Source organism: Glycine soja, chromosome 12 (assembly GCF_004193775.1).
Source record: "Glycine soja cultivar W05 chromosome 12, ASM419377v2, whole genome shotgun sequence".
Classification (NCBI taxonomy): domain Eukaryota; kingdom Viridiplantae; phylum Streptophyta; class Magnoliopsida; order Fabales; family Fabaceae; genus Glycine; species Glycine soja.
The window spans coordinates 9,721,410-9,742,947 of NC_041013.1; the positions used below are offsets into that span (position 1 = coordinate 9,721,410).

At 33.3% G+C, this 21,538-nt stretch overlaps 2 protein-coding genes across 2 annotated transcripts; one reads left to right on the forward strand and one right to left on the reverse strand.

Moving 5' to 3' along the window:
- The first annotated feature begins 3,300 nt into the window (after window positions 1-3,300).
- On the forward strand, window positions 3,301-4,231 carry LOC114378605 (60S ribosomal protein L13a-like). The gene is made up of 2 exons (XM_028337252.1): window positions 3,301-3,568; window positions 3,902-4,231. Exons 1-2 carry the CDS (start codon window positions 3,494-3,496, stop codon window positions 4,049-4,051), a joined length of 225 nt encoding a protein of 74 aa, XP_028193053.1. The 5' UTR covers window positions 3,301-3,493; the 3' UTR covers window positions 4,052-4,231.
- Window positions 4,232-18,732: 14,501 nt separating this feature from the next.
- Window positions 18,733-20,072, reverse strand: LOC114378682 (transcription factor MYB41-like). The gene is made up of 3 exons (XM_028337323.1): window positions 19,940-20,072; window positions 19,570-19,699; window positions 18,733-19,441 (listed from the first exon to the last, which is right to left on the reverse strand). Exons 1-3 carry the CDS (start codon window positions 20,070-20,072, stop codon window positions 18,733-18,735), a joined length of 972 nt encoding a protein of 323 aa, XP_028193124.1.
- Window positions 20,073-21,538: the final 1,466 nt, after the last annotated feature.

Here is a 21,538-nt window from a genome sequence, read left to right on the forward strand (position 1 = left end):
ATTGATTATAGTGGAGTTATTTCTTTGGTCTAGACGACCCGTGGTTTTTACCCTTGCATTGAGGGGTTTTCCACGTTAAACAAATTGTGACTGTTTTTTTTCTTAATTTCTATTTTGCACTATATATTTTATTGGTGCTCCTCATAGGTTCTTAAAAGTTTGGGAGAATTTATTTCCACTGCCTATTACTTTGTTATTGAGTTTGTTATTGTGTTGGTCTATTTCTCCATCAGACATTACTTTATTATAGAGTTTGTTATTGTATTCACTACTATAAAAATAGTTTTTTATGATGTTGATTTTACATCGGTCGATCAATAACCGACTTAGAAAGAAACACGGTGGCACTTTCATAAATAAATGCAAAAGTTTTATGATGGTTTTACAAAAACCGCCTTAGAAGATTGTCATTCTAGGACGGTTTTATAAAATCGTCTTAGAAGACTGTCATTCTAAGACGGTTTTGTAAAAACTATTTTAGAATATTTTTCATTGTTTTTAAAATTTCATTTCTCTCTCCACTCTTTCATCCTCTGACTCTTAGACTTCCCTTCTCACTCTTTACTCCCCCTTTAGGTTTCCAAACCCCAACCCCAAAAATTCCTCGCCAGGCTCGAAATATGCTCCCCCAATTCCTTCTTCATAATACCCATCCCTCTCTCTTCCTTCCCTTTCCCTGGTCACCAACATTGCCTCAACACTCTAAGCTCCATTTTCTCACAACAACACATACTTTACATTACTCACTCTCACTCTTAGTAACCAAACCACTGTTTATATTTTTATTCTCTTTACCCTAATTTCAATTTTTTTTATTGTCGGTTTCTTAGGTGGTGCCTTCGCATTACACGCAGACTAGTGATGGTGAGAAGGTGTGCATGTTCAAGTTGGCAGAGTATCGCGCCGTGCTGAAGCAGCTAAAGGCCGCGACGGTGACGGAGGTGCTGCTGATGGAGGAGATCCCCTGGGCGACGTTCAATGTCGTAGAGTGCCTCTCGTGTTTGTTTGCGACTGGGTGGTGGGCGCCCGTGCGGTCGGAGCACCTGCCTGACGACGAGGTGGATCGCCTGATCAGGAAGCTTCCAAGGACGCTCTTGGAAAGGTTACTACCTTTCCAGCATGATGGGTTGAGGTTCGCGTTGAGAAGAGGTGCAAGGTGCCTCATTGCCGATGATATGGGCCTCGGGAAGATGCTGCAGGTGTTGATTCTTTGGTCTTCTTTGCATTGTGGTGATTACTGCTTGGTTGAATTGGGTGAATGTGGTTTTTAATGTGATTGTTTGATTGGTGGGTTTTTTTTTGTTTTATGGATTTTTAGTCTATTTCTATTGCAGGGTGTTTTGTGGAGGAAGGGTCTATACTTGTGGCTTTGTGGAGGAAGGGTCTATACTTAAGGTTTTGTGGAGGAAGGGTCTATACTTGTGGAGCAAATGAAATAGTATAGTAGGGACATAAGGCAATAAGACAATACAAGAGGGACTTGCTTCACCAAAACAATCAAGTTTTTTCTAAGGATATTTTCTTTTCTTCTAATTTTTTTCCTCTAATATAAGATAACAAGGGAAAGAACAAATCTGTATAAGGAAGCTTTTGCAATATGTGAAGTGTTTTCTTCATTGTCCTCTCTATTCATGTTGCTTTAAAGACTTTGGAAGTGTAGTATGGCATATCCATAGCTGAATACTTATGCTTACATATTCAGACATAACATATTGACAATCTCTGATGGTAAAATGCAGCTAATAAAACTAAATCTACAACTTGATGCAAAAGGTTCTTATGTGGAAGTATTGGAAAGGTATGTCAATTTGGGGCCTATTGTTGACTTCCATGTGGTAGACCTCGAAAGGCAGGGCCAAGGTTAGGTTGTAACTTGCTTTGGAGCTTACAATGGAATAGGGATTAATGAACAGGTCAGCTCCCATTCCTCTACCTTAGTGTGGAATATTTGCACCCAAGACACATTCAAAAGGAATGGAAATTGGAAAAATAAATCTTTATATCAATGACAAACTCCTTACAAAATCTTAATTTTTTATGCATGTATTTGATCTAGGCATCGGTAGAACTTCAAGGTATCAAAGGAATGTGGTCACTAAGATCCTCAATAGATGATCCTTTTGATACTTTTTTGGTTGTGAGTTTTATAAGTGAAACAAGAATCTTAGCAATGAATCTTGAGGATGAGCTGGAAGAAACTGAGATTGAGGGATTCTGTTCTCAAGTGCAAACTTTATTTTGCCATGATGCTATTCATAATCAATGTGTTCAAGTAGCTTCTTGCTTTATTACCATATTGGTTTTCTTTTCATCTTGATTTAACACCTACATCTCTCTAACTAAATTTAAGAAAGTGGTGGTTAAGAAAGCTATTTATAGTTGTGGGGTTGTTTTGTTATTTTCTTATGGATTTACAATCAAATTTTATTGTTAGGCTGTCTATTTATTATAAAACCTTTTCTTTTTGTTTTCTATAATAATTAGTGGTATGCTTAATCTTATGCATACCTATATAAAAATTACCTGGCATCGAAATATTAGTATAGATGTGTGTATAATGTGTTTGTGTATATTTTTATGTTTTCAATTTTAACAAATTTTGTTTTCTTGCCAAAAACTTTTTTTTTATCTGTAACTACACAAGACAGAAGACAAGAATGATATCTTAGTACCTACTATGATGTATGTTTTCAATGGATTTCTTCAAAATACAAAATGTTTGTGCAACTTCTTTTTAGTTTCTTTGTTTGATGTATGTTTTCAATGGATTTCTTCAAAATACAAAATGTTTGTGCAACTTCTTTTTAGTTTCTTTGTTGTATAAAAGATTATCCATTTTGTGAAAAAAATAAGAAATTTATTTAGAGTTTTTGGATAATACAAAACTATGGGTAAGTCATAATTGGAATCAAACAAAGAATTAAAATGCATTGGAACTTTAAAAAAATAAAAGTTAGAAGTTAATATGTTAAAAATATTAGTTCAACCAAATAGTTAAGCAAATTTTTTAATTAGTAACAAAAGTTAGAAAAACTAATCGGAATAACTTCCCAAACATGACCTAAATACATGAATAAAATCAGTTTTCGAGCATTAATAATTGGATCGATGAATGCAACTAAACAATGTTTCGTGCAACTTACGTAATTTGTAACTTTGAGTAAACTTTACTTACAATAGTGAGAGTCTTAATCTTAAAGTTATTATTGTGGATATAATTTATTTAATTATTATTCTCATTCTAAAGACTAGTCTTATAATTATATAGAAATATTATGCTAATGACCAAAAAATTAAGGAACGATAGGACTAACTAAATTTGTATAATTAAATGTTTAGATGATTTTCTTTGTTTAATGTTGAGTTTCATTTTGAAACCTGGTTGTGATTGTGGTTGGTAATTGGTTTAGGGGTTTTTAGTATGAAATGTGTTCTTTGTGGTGAGATTGATGGAATAATTTTTGTTCTGTGATAGTGAAATAAATGCATTGATATGTTAGGACACAAGTACTGCATACTGGGCAGGTTGTCATCTGAAGTTGGATGGAACTTATTTGATATCATCAGGGTAAGTTCTTACTTTTCCAGCTTCTACTAGCTGTTTTCATGGTACTACTAATATTTCAAATGTGCAATTTCTATAAGTAATCATCATATTTCTAATATGATCTCATCTAATTTCTTTCCGTCAATTGTGAAGATTGTATGCATATTTGTTTTGTATATTTGTATTTATTATTTAGTATCGTTATGTTTGTGCAAACCAGAAAAATTGTTTTTCCCTTGTTGAATTCTCAAGGGAAAATTAGATTGTTGGAAAATTTGGGATTTTTTTTTGCTTTCCAAATGGAAAGGGAATAGATGTGTTTGCTAATGTGAGTAATTGTTTTATTGCTCACAGGAGCTAGAAAAGAAGAGAAAGGACAAGGCACAATTGGTTTATGAGAGAAAGAAGCATCTCAACAATTTAAGGGTGAAAGCCGAGAAGGTTGCTGAAGACAAGCTCGGTTCCCAACTTGATATCCTTGCTCCAGATACTGAGCAGTCTTAGTGTTTTTAAATTTTTTTATGCAACTTATACCCAATTGAAACTACCTTTTAGTTTTGCTTGTTATTGGATCATCATATCATAGATATGATATCTGATAACTTTGGAAGTTGTTTTTATTTAAATGTGTTTTGTAGATTTATAATATTTTCATGACATAAACTAAAAGAGAATATGGACAACTTTTACCAATTCTTCAAAATCTTTTCATTTTTCCTTCAGATAATACTATTATAAGTTGATTAGTGATAATTTGATAATTTTATGGCCTACACTTGTGGTTAGTGTATATATATATATATATATATATATATATATATGCATTACCATACACCTTGTTGCAGCTGCAAAGTTTTTCTATATTTTTCTCTATTTCTCTTTCTTTTTCTCGGTTTCTTTGTATTTTTTCTTTCTATAACTACTAAACCTTCTCCATACACCTTGTTGCAGCTACAGTTTGTGGTCTTGCACTAACTATGGATATTTGTGGCTCACAGCCTTATTGGTAGAATAATGGCTATGTGGATCAAAGAAAATATACAACATTTATTTTCAATTCTCATGAATGAGAGGTTAGTCTCTAGTATAAATCTTAGTATTCTGAGATATTAGTCTTTGTCCAATGCTTTCTCTCTGAATATATCTATTGTTTTTTTCCATTTGTCACCCACTTGCTTAATTTAATTTATATTCCTGAAGTTTTGGTTTTTAAGTGTGCCAAATGACATTGTGATTTGTGAGATCCATGTAGCCAATGTCGCCTAGTGGGACAAGGCTTTATTGCTGTTGTTTGTTTCATTGTATAATTAGTTTCATTCTAGTAGAGTTACTTTATTATTAGTTATAATCATTTACTTTTTCGAACAACTTTTTTATTCATCATTTTTCATTAATTTAGGATAGAAACTCATTAGCATACTCATTGATTATTCAAAGTATATGCATGTGAAAATAATTACTATATGAAAATTAATAGAATCCTATATATACTAAGACGGTTATTTCAATAACCGTCTTAAATGTCATACAAACTAAGACGGTTTTGACTCAAAACCGTCTTAGTTGGCATGACATTTTAAGACGGTTGTGTGATAACCGTCTTAGATAGCTTGACATACTAAGACGGTTATGAAATCGTCGTTGTAGACTAATGACATATTACGACACGTGTTTCGATGATGGTTCATAATCATCGTAAAAAGTTAAAATTAACTGACTTAGAAGAGCGCTTTTCTAGTAGTGGTTGGCCTATTTGTCCCATCAATCACTTCCCCTCATGTGATTTCCGTCTCTCATTTTTTCTTTCTTTCTAGTATTATGAAATATACATTCTTATGCCATTCATGAAAAAATTTGTCCTGTCTTAATATTATGTGCTTGGAAATGTAACTTTGAGCCATTTGAGACTGTGAATTTGTAAGTTTTTGGTCTAAAATAAAGCAAGACCACCAAAGCAAGTCCAACAAAGCAACTCCATGGGAAAAAGATTTGTATTTTTTATTTTTTATTTTTAAAATTTAAAATTATTAACTAAAAGTACTAAGATTACAACTGATATCCATAAATTGTCAAAGCTTCCATAAAACGAAATTATGTAAAAAATACCCTTGTATTTTTCTCAAATATTTTCTCCTTGCCTTTTGTTGTCATGCATTCCCTTCTATAGGTTTATCCTACAATAATGCATTGATCAACAATTTTTTCACCTAAATAATACAAATAAATTAAATATTTATCCAAATAATACAACCCAAAAAATATTTATCCTAATGACACAAAACATTGTTCATGTGAGAAATTGGTGCCCCCAAACTGATTTCTCACCTGCAATTTAAACGTTATGAAATTGGTTCAATTCTCATTTTGAACTGACTTTTAAAAAACACACCTTATGAAATCGGTTCTTATGAAATCAATTTCATAACGTCATTTTTTTTCTAAACCACCTTATGAAATCAATTCCACAAATGGAAGAAAAAATCATTTTTTTATAAAAAAACTCAGTTCAAAATGAGAATTGATTTTTTTTTATTTTTTTGTTAAATTGTTTTTGTTAAATAGATTTTTTATGAAATCAATATAAATATAATTTAGTTAAATATTTATAAAAAATGAATATATTTTGAATGGTCTAATTCTTTTACCTAAACAAATTAAATAAACAAAACATGTTCAATTTTAATAGTATGCATTGATGATTTATGTAAAACTATAAGTATGTAAATATAATTTATCTAGAATAGTATTTTAATAAAAATAGTTAATCCTTAAATGAAACCAAGTTTATCTAGATCAAAGAAGATGAAAAAAAGAAGACTTAGATAAATAAAACTTAGGTAAACATCATAATCTTTTAGGACTAACACGATTAAAGTAAGGAATCTTAAAAAAAAAACCAACAACAAAATTCCAATGATGATTGCAAGTTTATTTTAAAAAGTAGCAATAAGTAGTTTGCGCAATGACTACATAGATTCATCACGCATCAGAGCAATTATTTGATCAGTTGTTCTTGGTTTTCTTGATTTGCATAGCAAGACAAGGATTTCTTTCATCTAGAGAACGCCTAAAAATTGCATTCAACTCAATCAGAACTTTGGTATTAAATTATGAATAGATGAAAAATATTTTTCTCACATCATCATTGCATTTGAGCTACATATAGTCGTATGCAACAAAACCATCACCTACATAGATTGGTTGACGGTAAAAAGGATTTATTAAAATTCGGCAACCTCCGTTGGCATCAAAAATAGTTTTCCTTAAGACACCAAGCGACATGTCCTCACTTATTATGATGACTTTAGGATCATTAGGGCTTTCAAACACTATCCTTTCATCTGATGGAATAATGTCAACATCACAATACACAAGAGTGGATAATCAAACTCCTACTGCTATATATATATATATATATATGATCTACTGTTCTCCCATGACTCATACCAATGGTTGAGATCGTGTCGACCATATAAACGGTTTAGATTGAGTCTTAATTAATTGTGTTTGGTTTGTGCAATTAGAAAGAATAAGTGTTTAGTGAAATAATCTCATAGAAAACATTGTCTAGTTACATCATCTTAAAAAAAGCAATGTGAAGTTAAATCGTATGGGAAAAAGCAATGTGGGGTCAAATCATCTCAAAGAAATGAATGTTCAGTTAATTCGTATTAGAAAAATGTAGTGCTCAGTTAATTAATGCATTTTTCATTCAATTAACAAGGAAAAATTGATAATCATTATAATAAGACATAATTAACAAGGGTAAGCAATCAAAGTCATTTGTGCCTACCAGTTCCACATCTGGGAGGTTGCCTATTTCTTGCCAGTATTCGACATACTTGTCCATGTTCTTTTGGTTCAAATAGTTCATCAGGAACAAGAAGTTGCTCTTCTTGTACGAAGTTATTAGTGGAAGAATTGTCGACAATACTTTGATGAAAGGATACAAATGAAGGTATGAGTATACTTTGCATCTACACATAAGCAGACTCCGATGTTTGAAGATCTGTACCCATGAGGTTGCTCATAAAGTCTTCTCCACTAGTACTGAAGAACTTTAGATTGTACCCATAATCTTCTTGATGATGATGAGTGTTAGTCGTCATCTACGACTAACTTTTGTATAGAAAAGTTTTGCAAAATGTATATATTTTCCCCAATTTATGGTTCTTTTTGTAGGATTATAAATATTTCTTGGTTAGTTTTTATCTTTGCTCAGTAGAGGCTCTTGACATGGAATTAATGTAAATTTTACTTCAATTTCAAGTAAAAAGGAGAATAATCGGAAGGTGCAGAAGCTGCTATCTCGTTAAGCCGAGACCGTGTGCTTAGCAAGTATGATCCGCTAAGCGAGGCAGCATCTTGCTTAGCGAGTAAGAGGAATCTTGAAGGGAATACACCACGCCATCACGCGCTCAACGCGTCATCAGCTCGCCCAGCGAGAAGTTTGTCTCTTCTGGCGCTTAGCGTGCCTGTTTCGCTGAGCCAAAATCCACTTACTTGCGCTAAGTGCGAAAATGGCCCTAAGTGCTCCTTCGAGGTTAGAAAGCCTTTTTTAAGCCTGGAATGAAAAATCAGAAGGGAGCTTTTTGGGAGAATTCAGAGTCTTAGCTTGGGAGAAGAGTGTGCTTATGTGAAAAAGGCAAGGGAGCACCAAAGACACCCAACTTTTAGGAGGATTTTAGGTTTTAGGGTATTTTGTAGGTTCATAAAGGTGGAGGAGACATCCCCACAACTTTGTAATCTGTATTGTGCTTTCTAAAACCCTTTTGTAGTATAAAGGTGATATCTTGCCATGGAAGACTAAGCTCCTTCAGTTGGGGAATCCTGCTGAGAACTTAATGTAAATCTTATCCTATCTATTTGAAGTTGTTTTTATGTGTTCAATGTTTCTATCTGTGCTTAATCTATACATGTTTATGGCTTGATCACCCATTTGTATGTAAAGTTAGGAGCTTTAGCATTGGAAAATGTACTACATCCTTAGAACTAGATAGAACGAGCTAGGTTATCGTATGTCTGGACACGGAGTGTGGTAATTTAGTTTTATTATGCTGTGACCTTAATGTTGTTCAGTTAAGCTAAGTTCAACGATATATCCGAGAATGAGGTTTAATTAGAGTTAGCCCAATCATGCAAGACATTGATGTTTGGGAATTTTGTCCTCAACATAGAACACATGAACATCTTTAAATAAAGAAAAATCCTTAATTGCATCAAGTAACTCAGTAGGAGGACCCAACGCTTTTTAATTATCTGTTTTAACACCCACTTGCTCATATTTTCTGTTATTAATCATTAGAGTAGAATACATCTTTGTTTAATTCATGATTATTGATTCTTTGTACAAATGTCTGTTGATTGAATGAGAGTTCACCAAATGAAACAAGTTCCCTGCGATCAATACTTTGTTCTTACCGTTTTATTATTACTTGCACGACTCGGTACACTTGCCGATTAGATTTACGCATCCATAATAACAAGTAACACCGGGGCATAAACAATGAGGTTATGGCGTGAATTCATATGATTGAGCATGTGGTTGTAGTCCTTCATCATGCATGCTGGCAATGACTGGTGGACTTTGTTGTTGAGGATGTTGTTCAGTTTCCATGTTTGGAGCTGAACGAGATGTGGCGGCAATTTTTGGATGAGTTGCAAACTGTGTTAGACAAATTTTTGAATTTGCTCGGTACCAATTCATGTAGTGATGTGATCCTTACTAGGAGCGGATCGCTTGATGCAAGTCATAGAGTTTGGATGACGCCACTTCTAGATAGGGAAGATAAGTCAGGATAGACGCCACAAGGATTACCTTGATAAGTCTGAGATTGGTTCAACAAGGAACCTAGAGAGAAGCTCTCACAAAATATTCACAAAATTTCAAAATTCCCCTTTATTGAAAACAAGTTCAATACATATAGTGTATCTGAGGTACAACTGGAAAGGCACCAATTTTATTTAATTTAAAATAAAAAACAAAAATTAGAAAAGAAATGGCATGGGCCTTTCAAATTAGTTTGGGCCAAAATGACAACACAAAAAATAAAAATAAAAAAAACATATTTGGCATGGACCTTCAAATTAGTCTGGGCCTTCAGCAATAATTAAAATTCTTGGTAGTGCTTCTACCTCTAGGCCTTCATCCTTCTCCACTTGGGTCTTATTAAGTATGTCTGATACCATTTGTTGGAGGGTATCCACTGACTGTTTGGTCCTACTCCTGGTTAGAGGTCCCTGTATTTGGTTAGTTTTTGGATTCTCATCATGTAGTGACTCATATGTTCAATCTTATTTAGAATTGGTTGAGCGATTAACATATATTTGCATCTTTCCTTACAAATTTCAACCCATCATTGATGTTTCTCTGCCCAATTTGTGTCACTATGTTTCTCATGTTAGTACGATGGACTTTGTGAAGATTATGTGGTGGATTTGGTATGTCTTGACAAAGTCCAAATTAGAGCATGACCCTATTAGTTTGATGCCATACTACCATTGGAAAACAGATTAAAGCTACATAAGCACTCCATATTGTGGAATCCTTGTATGTATTTTCTGGCAGAAATGACTTAAAACCTTTGTAAGGAATCCAATGGAATTGAAAAAAGAATTTGCGTTAGTAATTTTAAAAACAGTAATAAATAAAACAAAAAACAAATGGTTCAACCTCCTCGTTATGCATATTGTCGAATCTTTGTGGAAGCAATGCCTTCCAAAATTATTTTGATGATGCCAAAGAATCAAAAGTCAAACAAGTTTCAAGAATCAAGATCATGATTCAAGATTCAAGAATAATCAAGATCAAGATTCAAGTAAAGAATAAAGACTCAGGATTCAAGAATCAAGAGAAGACTCAATCAAGATAAGTATTAAAAGAGTTTTTTCAAAAACTATTGATTAGCACAATATTTTTCAAGAGAATTTTTCAAAGAGAAAAATCTTTTACCAAAGAGTTTTACTCTCTGGTAATTGATTACCAAAAGACAGTAATCGATTACTAGTAGCCAACATTGTTTTCAAATTGATTTATAAAGCTGTAATCGATTACCATAATCATGTAATCGATTACCAATGTTTTAAAATGTTATATTTCAAATTTCAAGAGTCACAACTTGTGATAAAACATTTTCAAATCATTTCAAACTTGTGCAATCGATTACACAATACTTGTAATCGATTACCAGTGTTTCTAAATGTTGGTTTTCTAATTTAAACATGAAAAGTCACATCTGTTGATGTGTAATCGATTACCAGTGACTTACTTTGAAAAATAAATTACCAAAAGTCATAATTCTTAAAGTGACTAGTTTTCTGAAGATTTTTTAAGTGTCACAACTTTTAAGCGACTAGTTTTCAAAAAGAGTCAACTTTTAAGTGACTAGTTTTCACAAAAGTCACAACTCTTGAAGTGACTAGTTTTGAAGAAATTGCCAAGAGTCACAACTTTTAACTTAAGTTATCAAATGACAATAAATATGTGACCATGGCACGAATTTTAAAGAGAGAACTTTCAGATTTCTTTAATTCATTCAAAGCATTCTTCTAAGAGTTTTTTTTCAATACTTTCTTTATTCAAGAAAAGTTCATTGGCCAAAAACTTGTGTTATTCTTCTTCTTCATTCCTTCTCTCTCTTGCTAGAAGAATTCAAAGGACTAATTGCCTGAGAATTCTTTTGATTCATTCTTTCTCCTTCTTGACAAAATATTTCAAAGGACTAACCGTCTGAGATATCTTCTATTTCTTACAAAAGATTTCAAAGGACTAACCGCCTGAGATATCTTTTGTATCCCCATCACAAAGAATTCAAGGGACTAACCACCTAAGAATTCTTTGTCTTAACACATTGGAGGGTACATCCTTTGTGGTACAAGTAGAGGGTACATCTACTTGGGTTGTTATACTGAGAACACGAGATGGTACATCTCTTGTGGATCAGTTGAAGTGGAGGGTACATCCACTTAGTTGTTCAAAGAGAATAAGGGAGGATACATCCCTTGTGGATCTTTGCTTGTAAAGGATTTTACAAGGTTATTGGAAATCTCAAGAACCGGTGGTTGCTTGGGGACTGGACGTAGGCACGGGTTGTGGCCGAACCAGTATAAATCTTGTGTTTGTCTTCTTCTTCCCTACACTCTTTATCTTTCTGCTGTGTACTTTTATTTTCGCTTTACTTTTATCTAAGTTATTATTTTTGTTCTTTACTTCCTCATAACTTAGTAGTAAAGCCTAATTGAATCTAGTAATATTAAGAAGGATAATTTTTTAATTAGTCAAGACACATTAATAATTAATTCAACCCTCCCTTTTTAATTATTCTGAGGCCACTTGATCCAACAATCTTGACCTGTACCACGTGAGATTCTAGAAAATCGTATGCCTTTGCCGTTCCATCTAGTGAAATGTAATATGTTAGTGTCAAATACATTACCAAAAATAATGGACTTTGTTTGAGTGAGAAATTTTTGTTTACCTAGATGTAGGTGGATATGACGGTTGACGCTCAACATTTGGTTGAATGAATGACATGTGATACCATGCCAAAGACTGTAACAACATTGTACATCCTCCCATTTTTTGGATGTGGGATAAATAACCCTACATATTTCTTTGTACAAATGTGCTAAACATGTGAAATCCCAACTGTATCGGCTAGCCCGATCAAGATATGCTAACTGGGGTAGATACATCAAATGAACTCTATTCCCTAACTTGTTTGACAACAAATCCACATTGGTGCATTCTCTGGGGGAACAACACCTATATATTTTGTGCACATTTATTCCCAATCATAATATGTTGGACCAGTAACTGGTTTTCCATCAATGCATAAACCCAGTTGAAGAGAAACACCTTCCAATGTGATTATGCATTCACCAACAAGAAGATAAAATATGTGTAACTCAGGTTTCCACCTTTCAACCAAAGCAGTCACTAAAACATCGTCGATTTTAACTTGTTCGAGCTTTGCAACATCTGAAAACCCAGCTTGAACAAAAAAATGTTCAATTCTAGAATCTAGAGAAGGCATAACCTGAGCATATGACTGAATTACATCATCTGTTACCTATAGAAATCAAAATAATATCAACATCATTATTTGTGAATCATAACATAATTATCATTCCTATTTTTTCCCTAATTATCAACCTCGATCTATATGTCCGTCGCACAAACCCTAACCTTAGTATATTAATTGATCAATGGACACTAAAGGTCACCTTAACCCTAGATCATAAACCCTTAACTTTGACCCCATACCATACACTTAAGAGGAGATAAAGCTTCTTTTCTTTGATCTTTCTTCTTTTCTTTTTCTTTTTCTCTCACTCACGGGTTCACAACTTCATCTTTATTTATTCACATCAGGAAATCCAATGTTTCAGATCCTCATTTATGCACATCAAGGAATCCAATGCTTTAAACCCTAACCTTAGTATATTAACTGATCCATGGATACTAAATGTCACCCTAACCCTAGGTCTTAAACCCTTAACTCTGACCCGGACCATACACTTAAGAGGATACAAAACTTATTTTCTTTATCTTTCTTCTTTTCTTCTTTTTCTGTCACTCATGGGTTCACAACTTCATCCTCATTTATTCACATCAGGTAGTAAGAAGAGACAAAACTTATTTTCTTTATCTCTATTACTTTCTTTCAACTTTGCAAACACAAACCCTTTGTCATATTTCTTTTTTCTATTACACAACATGTCTTCCTACAAACCCTTTCTCATATTTCTTTTTCTATTACACAACATGTCTTCCTCATTTGTCAAATGGTTAGTGTAATACAATAGTCAAATAATCAAAACAAATGAAGGGGATACGTTTCAATACCCTCACCCATTGTTCTTTCAAACAAAACGAGGCCTTACACTTGAAGCCTTGAAAATTAAAACCCATGAAAGGCTTTATCTTCAATCACTGAACCAAGCATGTGATATTTCATTTTGATACCCAAAAGTAGTAGGGCACGAAATGCTCAAGTTTATAGCAGTGCAACTTGTTGGCGACGAAGATGTCAAAGTTATGATTTCTGTTATTCTCCAAAGTGAGCTTCTTCAATGTTGCTAATTGTATGAAAATATCGAGCTACATACACTTCCCACCCCAAACCCTTAACCAGTACCTCATCAACCATAAGATTATCCTCAATTCCCTTTTTTTGACCCATTTTTGATGCAACTTAAGACACTTTTGCTTTAACCCAACCACAACGAAATTTATTTGAACCAAACACATATTCTTTTACCCAACTTCTTTCTGCATCATTTTCCACCAATATTTTAGACTCACAAACATTTGATGCTACTGAGGACCAACCTCACTCATACCTGAGCACCCCTGCAGTAAAGCCTACCTCATTAACCTAATTAAATGTGTCTGAGTTTACAGTAGAGCCTGACTTACCTAACAAAGAACTCAGTCCCTTTAGTGAGGATGAAGATGAAGTTCTACACAATCAACCCTAAGAGGAAGATGATGTGGAAGAAGTTGTGCCTGTTTCACCAATAACAACCATACCACCATACTACATGCCATGCATACATGAAAAATTTTGAAGAATCTAATTTTCAAGATTCTGAATACGACCATAGCTTGGATTGCGAAGAAGTCCAATATACGGGGGACTCTCTTTGAAGGGATGTGTTTTATGACAAAACAAGAAGTACAACATGCTTTGCGACAGTAACATGTGACCAAAGGAGCTAACTATAAGACATAACTATTGAACCCAACAAAGCTAATTGTCATTTGTGATGACGATAGTTGTGCTTGGAGGTGGAGGGCTTCTTACATCCTTGCAAGTAAGCAATGGGAAATAAGAAAGCTCCGTGAATTCCATACATGTTCAAACCCTTCAATCTCACAAGATCATGAAAAGCTGTCGTATTTTCTCATCAGTGAAAGCATCCATAACTTGATTGAAACAATCCATCAACTTCAGTGTCAGCCTTGATAGCACACATAAAAAATCATGAAGGATACACCACCACACTGCAAAGCATGGTTGGCAAAGAAAAAAGGCCATTAAAAACATCTACAACATCGGGGAAAGATTGTACCACGATTTATCGAGATTGTTGCAAGCTATGCAACAATTTCTTCCTAGTATGATCGTGGAGAAGGAAACACTCTTAATGCCACCATAAGGAGGTCAAGTAGTAAAGGGTTTTGTGATGTTCCATAGTCTTTTGTGGTGTTTCAGACTGTGTATTATTGAGTTTCAATATTGCAAGCCCGTGGTTCTGATTGATGGAACATGGTTGTACGATAAGTACAAGGGGCCCTCCTAGTGGCAGTTGCACAAGATGGCAACAATAAAATCCTTCTAATAGCCTTTGCTGTTGTCGAGAGTGAATCAATGAGAACATGACTCTTCTTCCTCCAAAATTGAAAAAGGCATGTTACCCTATAACATGGTCTGTGTTTGATTTCAGACATGCACAAGTAAATAAAAAGTGCCTACTCAAGACATGATGGTGGATAGACGACACAAAATTTTGCATTCGACACATTGCACAAAATTGCATGAGGAGGTACAAGAACAATGCCATCAAAAAACTAATTATCAATATGAATGAGTGTCAAACTTCTTTCTCTTCATATTAAATATCACTTCATTTATATTATTCACAATATTGAAATTGTATGTTTATAACTACTTAGCATATGTAAGGACAAAGCCTATGTTCAATCACTGCTACAACATTCTGAGTGAGGAAACAAATGCTAACCAGGCAATTAATTGGCTCAACGAGATTCCGCGAGAAAAATGGACTCTTGCATGGGATGGTGGCCGATGATGGAGGCATATGACCACTAATCTTGCTGAGTCGATTAATTTAGTAATCAAGATATCAAGAAATCTGCCAATAGGTGCACTAGTAAAATCAACATATCTAAGGTGTAATGCATTGTTCAACAAAAGAGGGAGAGAAGCTGCAACAATGCTTGCATCTGGCCAAGTTTATACGCAAGTACTAAACAAGGTCATTGAAGACGCACAGAGAAAGGCAAACGCTCACACTGTTCGTGAGTTTGATGGACGTGACACATAGTTCTTGGTCTAGGAGACCATAAGCCCAAGATAGGTTCAACTTGCTGGAGATTTCACGATCAGGTTGGATGAAAGGTGGTGTGACTGTGACAAATTCTAGAAATTGTACATGCCTTGTTCTTATGTTGTTGTTGCTTGTAAGAAATGATCACCATAAGTACACGAACTACATACATCTTGTGTATACATTGGAAAATGTCTCCAACGTATATAGATGATTGTTTGGAGAATTGCGCAACGAAGCGTATTGACCACCTTGTCACAAGCCAATGATCTGCCTCGAACCAGACAAGAAAAAAAATTTTGAAGGTCGTCTTGTCTCTTCTCGTATTTATACTAAAATGGATATCCGAAAACCGGGTCAACTAAAGCAATGTTCTATATGGCGCTTTCCCAGACCATTCAAAGAAAAATTGCCCCCATCATGTAAGCTTAAGCCAACAACGTTGAATTTATATCATATTCTTTGTATTTTAAAAATTTTGTTGTATTGTTTCAAATTTAAATATTTTAGTGCAATTCAACTTGTTGTTGTATTTTTTTAATCTTATTTTGCTCATTTAATTTTCTAACTAAAACAAAATAAAATTAATAAGTATGAAAATATATGATTACTTAAAAATACATGCATTTTTATTGAAAAAATATATTAGATAAGTAAGAAAATTAATAAAGATATGATGTAAATCATAACAAGGAAAATTTAAAATGTTTTTTTTAATGTTTTTCCATATGATAGTTATAAATAAAAATATTTAACTAAATTTTAATACAATATAAATAATATGAAATTATATTTTTTATAAATATTTAACTAAATTATATTTATATTGAGTATTAAAATATATGCATTTTTCTTAAATATTATTCTAGATAAATTATATTTTTTTATAAATTAATATATATAAATCAGGAAAGTAAAAAAATTAAAACAAAACAAACCGTTAATTTTGAAAAAAAAAACTGTAACAATTTTTTTATAAAAAACAAAAAAAATAATAAAAAAACAAAAAAAAACATAATTCTCATTTTGAACTGAGAAAAAAAACTCTTTATAAAATCAGTTCTCCAGGAACTTATTTTATAGTGTAAAAAAAAAAACTGCAAATGAGAAATTGGTTCGGGGGATCGATTTCTTACCATAAATAATATTTTGTATCACTAGTGTAAATATTTTTTGAATTATATTATTTAGATAAATATATATTTTTTTATTGTTGGGGGTGAAAATTCCATTGATCAACTCTAGCTCACATAGAAGCAATCTCTACACCTAACCCAGCAAAAATATTGGATGTAACTCAAGACAAAGTTCTTGCTAATCCATTGTGGACAATATGATAAAAAAGTTGGCATCATGGAAGGGCAAACAATAAATCTTTGGAGCACAAATTGTGTTGATTAATTTTGTTCCATCTAGTCTCCTGTTGTTTTTCTTCTTCTTCAAGGCACCAAAATGTGTGTTGAAGACCTTGGTCAAACAACAAAGGAATTTCTTATAGTCTAGAATTGATGATTGTCTTAAATTAAATTCCATGAGAAAGTTAGGAGAAAATGTGTTAGGCTAAATATAAAAGGTTGTTTGGGTATAAAATGTTTGGACGTATTTAATGAGTCTATTGGGTAAGTGTAGATGGAGATTCTTGGTAGACAAAAATGAAATTTGGTACATAATGACATTCAACTTTTATGGTGACTCGAACACAGTTTCTAATTGTCAAATTTAGAACTCTAAGATTGCTTCAAATTGGCGGAGGGGCTTATATGCACTTGACCATGACAATGCATCTTGTTCTTTGTGGTTCAACAGGGGTGTAGTAAGACAAGTTACAAACGAATCTACGGTTTTATACTGCCACAATAATCGGATAAGAAATATATATACCATTAAATCTCAATTTCCTTGGTTGTTTCAAGTTGCTTTAAGTAAATTGTTTTGATTGCAAAAATGAGAATATAAAGAGGGATGAATATGTGTGGGAGTGGAAATGGTGGCTCCCATTATTTGTATGGGAGGAACAAATACTAGAATGAACTTAAAGACTTGATGTGTATTTCTCTTTGCAGGGTGGAAAGGGATTATAGGATGTGGAAAGAAGATGTTTCACATGTCTACACAGTTAAATCTAACTTAGCTTCGATATCACCAAGATATAGTCCTATCCAATCCTAGAGGGTGTTTTTAAATGTCTTTGGAAATATTTTATCCCAACAAAGTTATTGCCATTGAGTTAGACATTGCTTTGACTACCTACACGTGTGCAACTATCTTAAAAAGGTGTTATGTTTAGACCCTTAGAGTATTAGTCGTGTTTTTTGCTTCTTTCATGAAAAAGTACATAAAATTTAATTTCTTTAATTTTCAATGTCCAATTTCTGACAAGGTATGATCTCACATATATATACTCTTGGATAGGATTTCTTGTGGACTGCATCATGTAGGTTTTGAACATTACACTCAACATGATGTTTTTGTAAAAGGAAAACAATTTTCATTTCTCTTTAGACTTGATTGACCACTCCCCTCCCTCTCCCTTTTCAATCTATTTTCTTTCAACCAAACTTAAGAAACTCAAGGCCCAAGGTGCTCTAACTCAAGGAGGTTCCATTTCTTCATCAAGTTTCCAACTCTAATGCTTTAGGTGAGATCCAGTTTGGCAATATGGAGGGGGTTTGCCTCCCCTGCCTCTGTCTCAAACTCTGCCATCGATCTCACTAGGGTTAAAAAATGGGTGTTCATCCTTGCCCCAAACATGGGTAGGGTTAGCCCCATCCTCACCTTGTTATTCTTTCTTTCGAGATTTACATCACTGAATCATGAACAGTTACATAAAAAAATTTGATATCACACTTTAATTGAAAATCTTAAAGCTCAGTTTATGGGTCTTCTCTTTAGTTATATGGTACTCAATTTTTTCACTTATAATCGATGTAAGATTTCAATCGCATTTGATTTTATTATTACAACACTTATTTTTTATTTATTATCAGTGTAAAGATTTTTTTTCATTCTAATTCATTTTTTTAGATATTTAGAGATTTCCACAAATAAAATAAATAAAGGAAACCTCACGAATTAGAAAGATTTAGAAATCCTTTCAAATCTTTGAGACATTACAAAAAAATATCAGCAATGTCATCCAAACTCTCTGGAATTTCAAACTCGAACAAGTCACTAAAAAAGCTATCCCTCTCTTCGTCCGTGCCACTTCTTACATAGTTGGATGATGAATTCAACCGGTTTGGACTTGACACAGGCGTAGGCAGAACCGAATCACACTCCATGTTTTGGTTTGCATTGTTCAGAGAGTGCACCAAAGCATCATGGTTCCCTGACAAACCAACTTGGTTTTGTTGCAAAACAAGGTTCTCATCACCCGAAGGAGAACTTGAACAGCTCAAGTTTGCCACGGTGCCCGAGAAGACTTCCACATTGTTTGTCTGAGTAGTAGGCATTTGAAATTGAAACTGTGCTGAGTCTAATGATGGTGGGGTGGTAACTTGGTTTTGTACATAATTGTGTGAAGCCAAATTTGGGTTCTCATCATTGTTGATTGTTGATAGAAGAGAGGCAGTGGAAGCCAGCTTTAGTAACCCTTGGTTCATCAAAGCTTGGGCACGTAATAAGCCTTGCATGTTCAAAAGGGAGGGGTTCCCGAACACTGACCTTAAAATAGAGGACATGTCAAGTAGGTCAAGGCGTGGGGTGTGTGTGACTGGGTCAATTCCCATTCGAAGTAGCCTCTTCCTAATGTGGGTGTTCCAATAGTTTTTTATTTCGTTGTCGGTTCTTCCTGGTAACCTTGATGCTATAGCTGACCATCTAAATAAGCCGTTCATAAATTAACCATATTGATTAGCAATTAGTATAAAACAACCTCATATTGAAGCTTAATTTTTTAAATGATAAGGATTGTGATAAATGAAGGAAAATGGTCATAGACTTCTTACTTGTTACCCAAGATACTGTGCAACTGAATGATGATATCTTCTTCTTCTAAGGAGAATCTTCCTCTCTTTATATCGGGTCTAAGGTAATTTGTCCATCGAAGGCGGCAACTCTTGCCACACCTTTTTAGGCCTGTAATTAAGTAACATAATCAATAAGTTAGTATCTATTAACTTCTTAAAATCATATCCATGGAAAATCACATCACACAGAACCAAATTAATAGCTATAAATTGATCAACATGGTTTACATCTTTTTGAAACAAAAATGATAATTTTGATCTATTAAAAATAACGTGACACACATCAAATATATCTTTCCTATATCAAAACACTGGGGAAGGGTAGGGAAAAGGAAATTATAACAGATACCAGCATTTTTAGGGAGGGATCGCCAATTGCCTGGTCCATGAAACTGAATGTAGTTGGTGAGTTTAAGATCTTCCTCTGGTGTCCATGGACCCTTCTTGAGTCCATTCTTGTCACAGCAAGGAACTCTTCCCATTTTCAAACTATATAGATGAAAAGTGAAGCGGAAGCACGGTGCAGAATGGTTGGTTCCAAAAAGCCTAAAGCTAGGATAGCTTAATATGTCTTATCACAAAACTATAGAAATAGGGTTCTGACTTCTGATACACAGAAAGTGAACTTCTGCTGCTTGTCGTGATGGCTGAGAAGACCAGTGTTTTTATAGCAGTGTTAGATTGTTCCAAGTCAAAAGGATTTGGCGCCGGCCATGTGACACATGTCTCTCTCTCAGCGATGATACGCTTGATCGTATCTGCTGTATACGTGTAAAATACATACATACAGTATATTGCATTGACAATTTACAGTTATATAAGTCATGCATTGATATTTCTACATAAAAAAAAAGAGCATTACTATATGCTAAGAACATTACTAATGGTTACATATCATTGGTTAAATCATAAATTAAAGAATAAGAAAAAAGGGAAAGTTTGATGGAAATCATGCCTAAAATAATGAATACATAAGCTTCGTGCAATTCGTTTCGTACTATCCAATATTTCCCAACAAAAAACAATGCCTCACTTTTTTAATGCAAGGACTAATTTTGATGGTATAATAACTATAAGTCATTGCATTGGAATTGAAACATAAAAGGAAACACCCAAAGATAGAAGTTATTAAGAAATATTTAAATCTCACATGCATTATAGACACAATATCAAAATAAAATATATAAATAAGGATTAATCTTAATATTAAGATAAAATATAGAAAAAAATATCATATAAATTAATTTTGAAGGCTGAATACCCACGTTCTAAGAGAAGAAGTAGAATATAGTATTACTATTTAATATATGATCTTTAACAGTATTTTTTTGCCGATACTTAATAAAAATATTGTTAAAAATCTTTGGTAACATTAAAAAAATATTATCAAATTATAAATAAATGTTACTAATATATTCTTATAATATTTTATCAAATGTGTATAATCCATTTTACTAAAGTATAAAAATATCATAAAAAGACTTTAACAATATAAACTACGCACAATATTTGATAAAATGTCACAAAAATATATTAGTAATATTTATTTATAATTTGATAAAATTTTTTGAATGTTGTCAAAGTTTATAACAACATTTTTATAAAGTGTTAAAGATAAAAAAAAAATATTACTAAAGTTTACATGTTTATGTGCAGCAGTGTATTCTTTCTAGATTTTCAGTTACCTCCATATATCTACTAGGTTTGTGGCATTGGCACATGAACCGTGGCACGTGACATTAGGAGGACAGAAGGGGGTTAATGAAATTCAAAACTGATAAGGACATACCAATGAAGAAATCAGGTTGAGAAAACGATTTTTGAACTTTTGAGTTTGATTTTTGTATGTATTTAGCGGAATAGTGGACGGTACGGTTGTTAAGTCCTCTTAACAACGTTTGCAGAAAATATGCCTACTATTTCTCTTTCATTACGCTGCTTCGCTGGG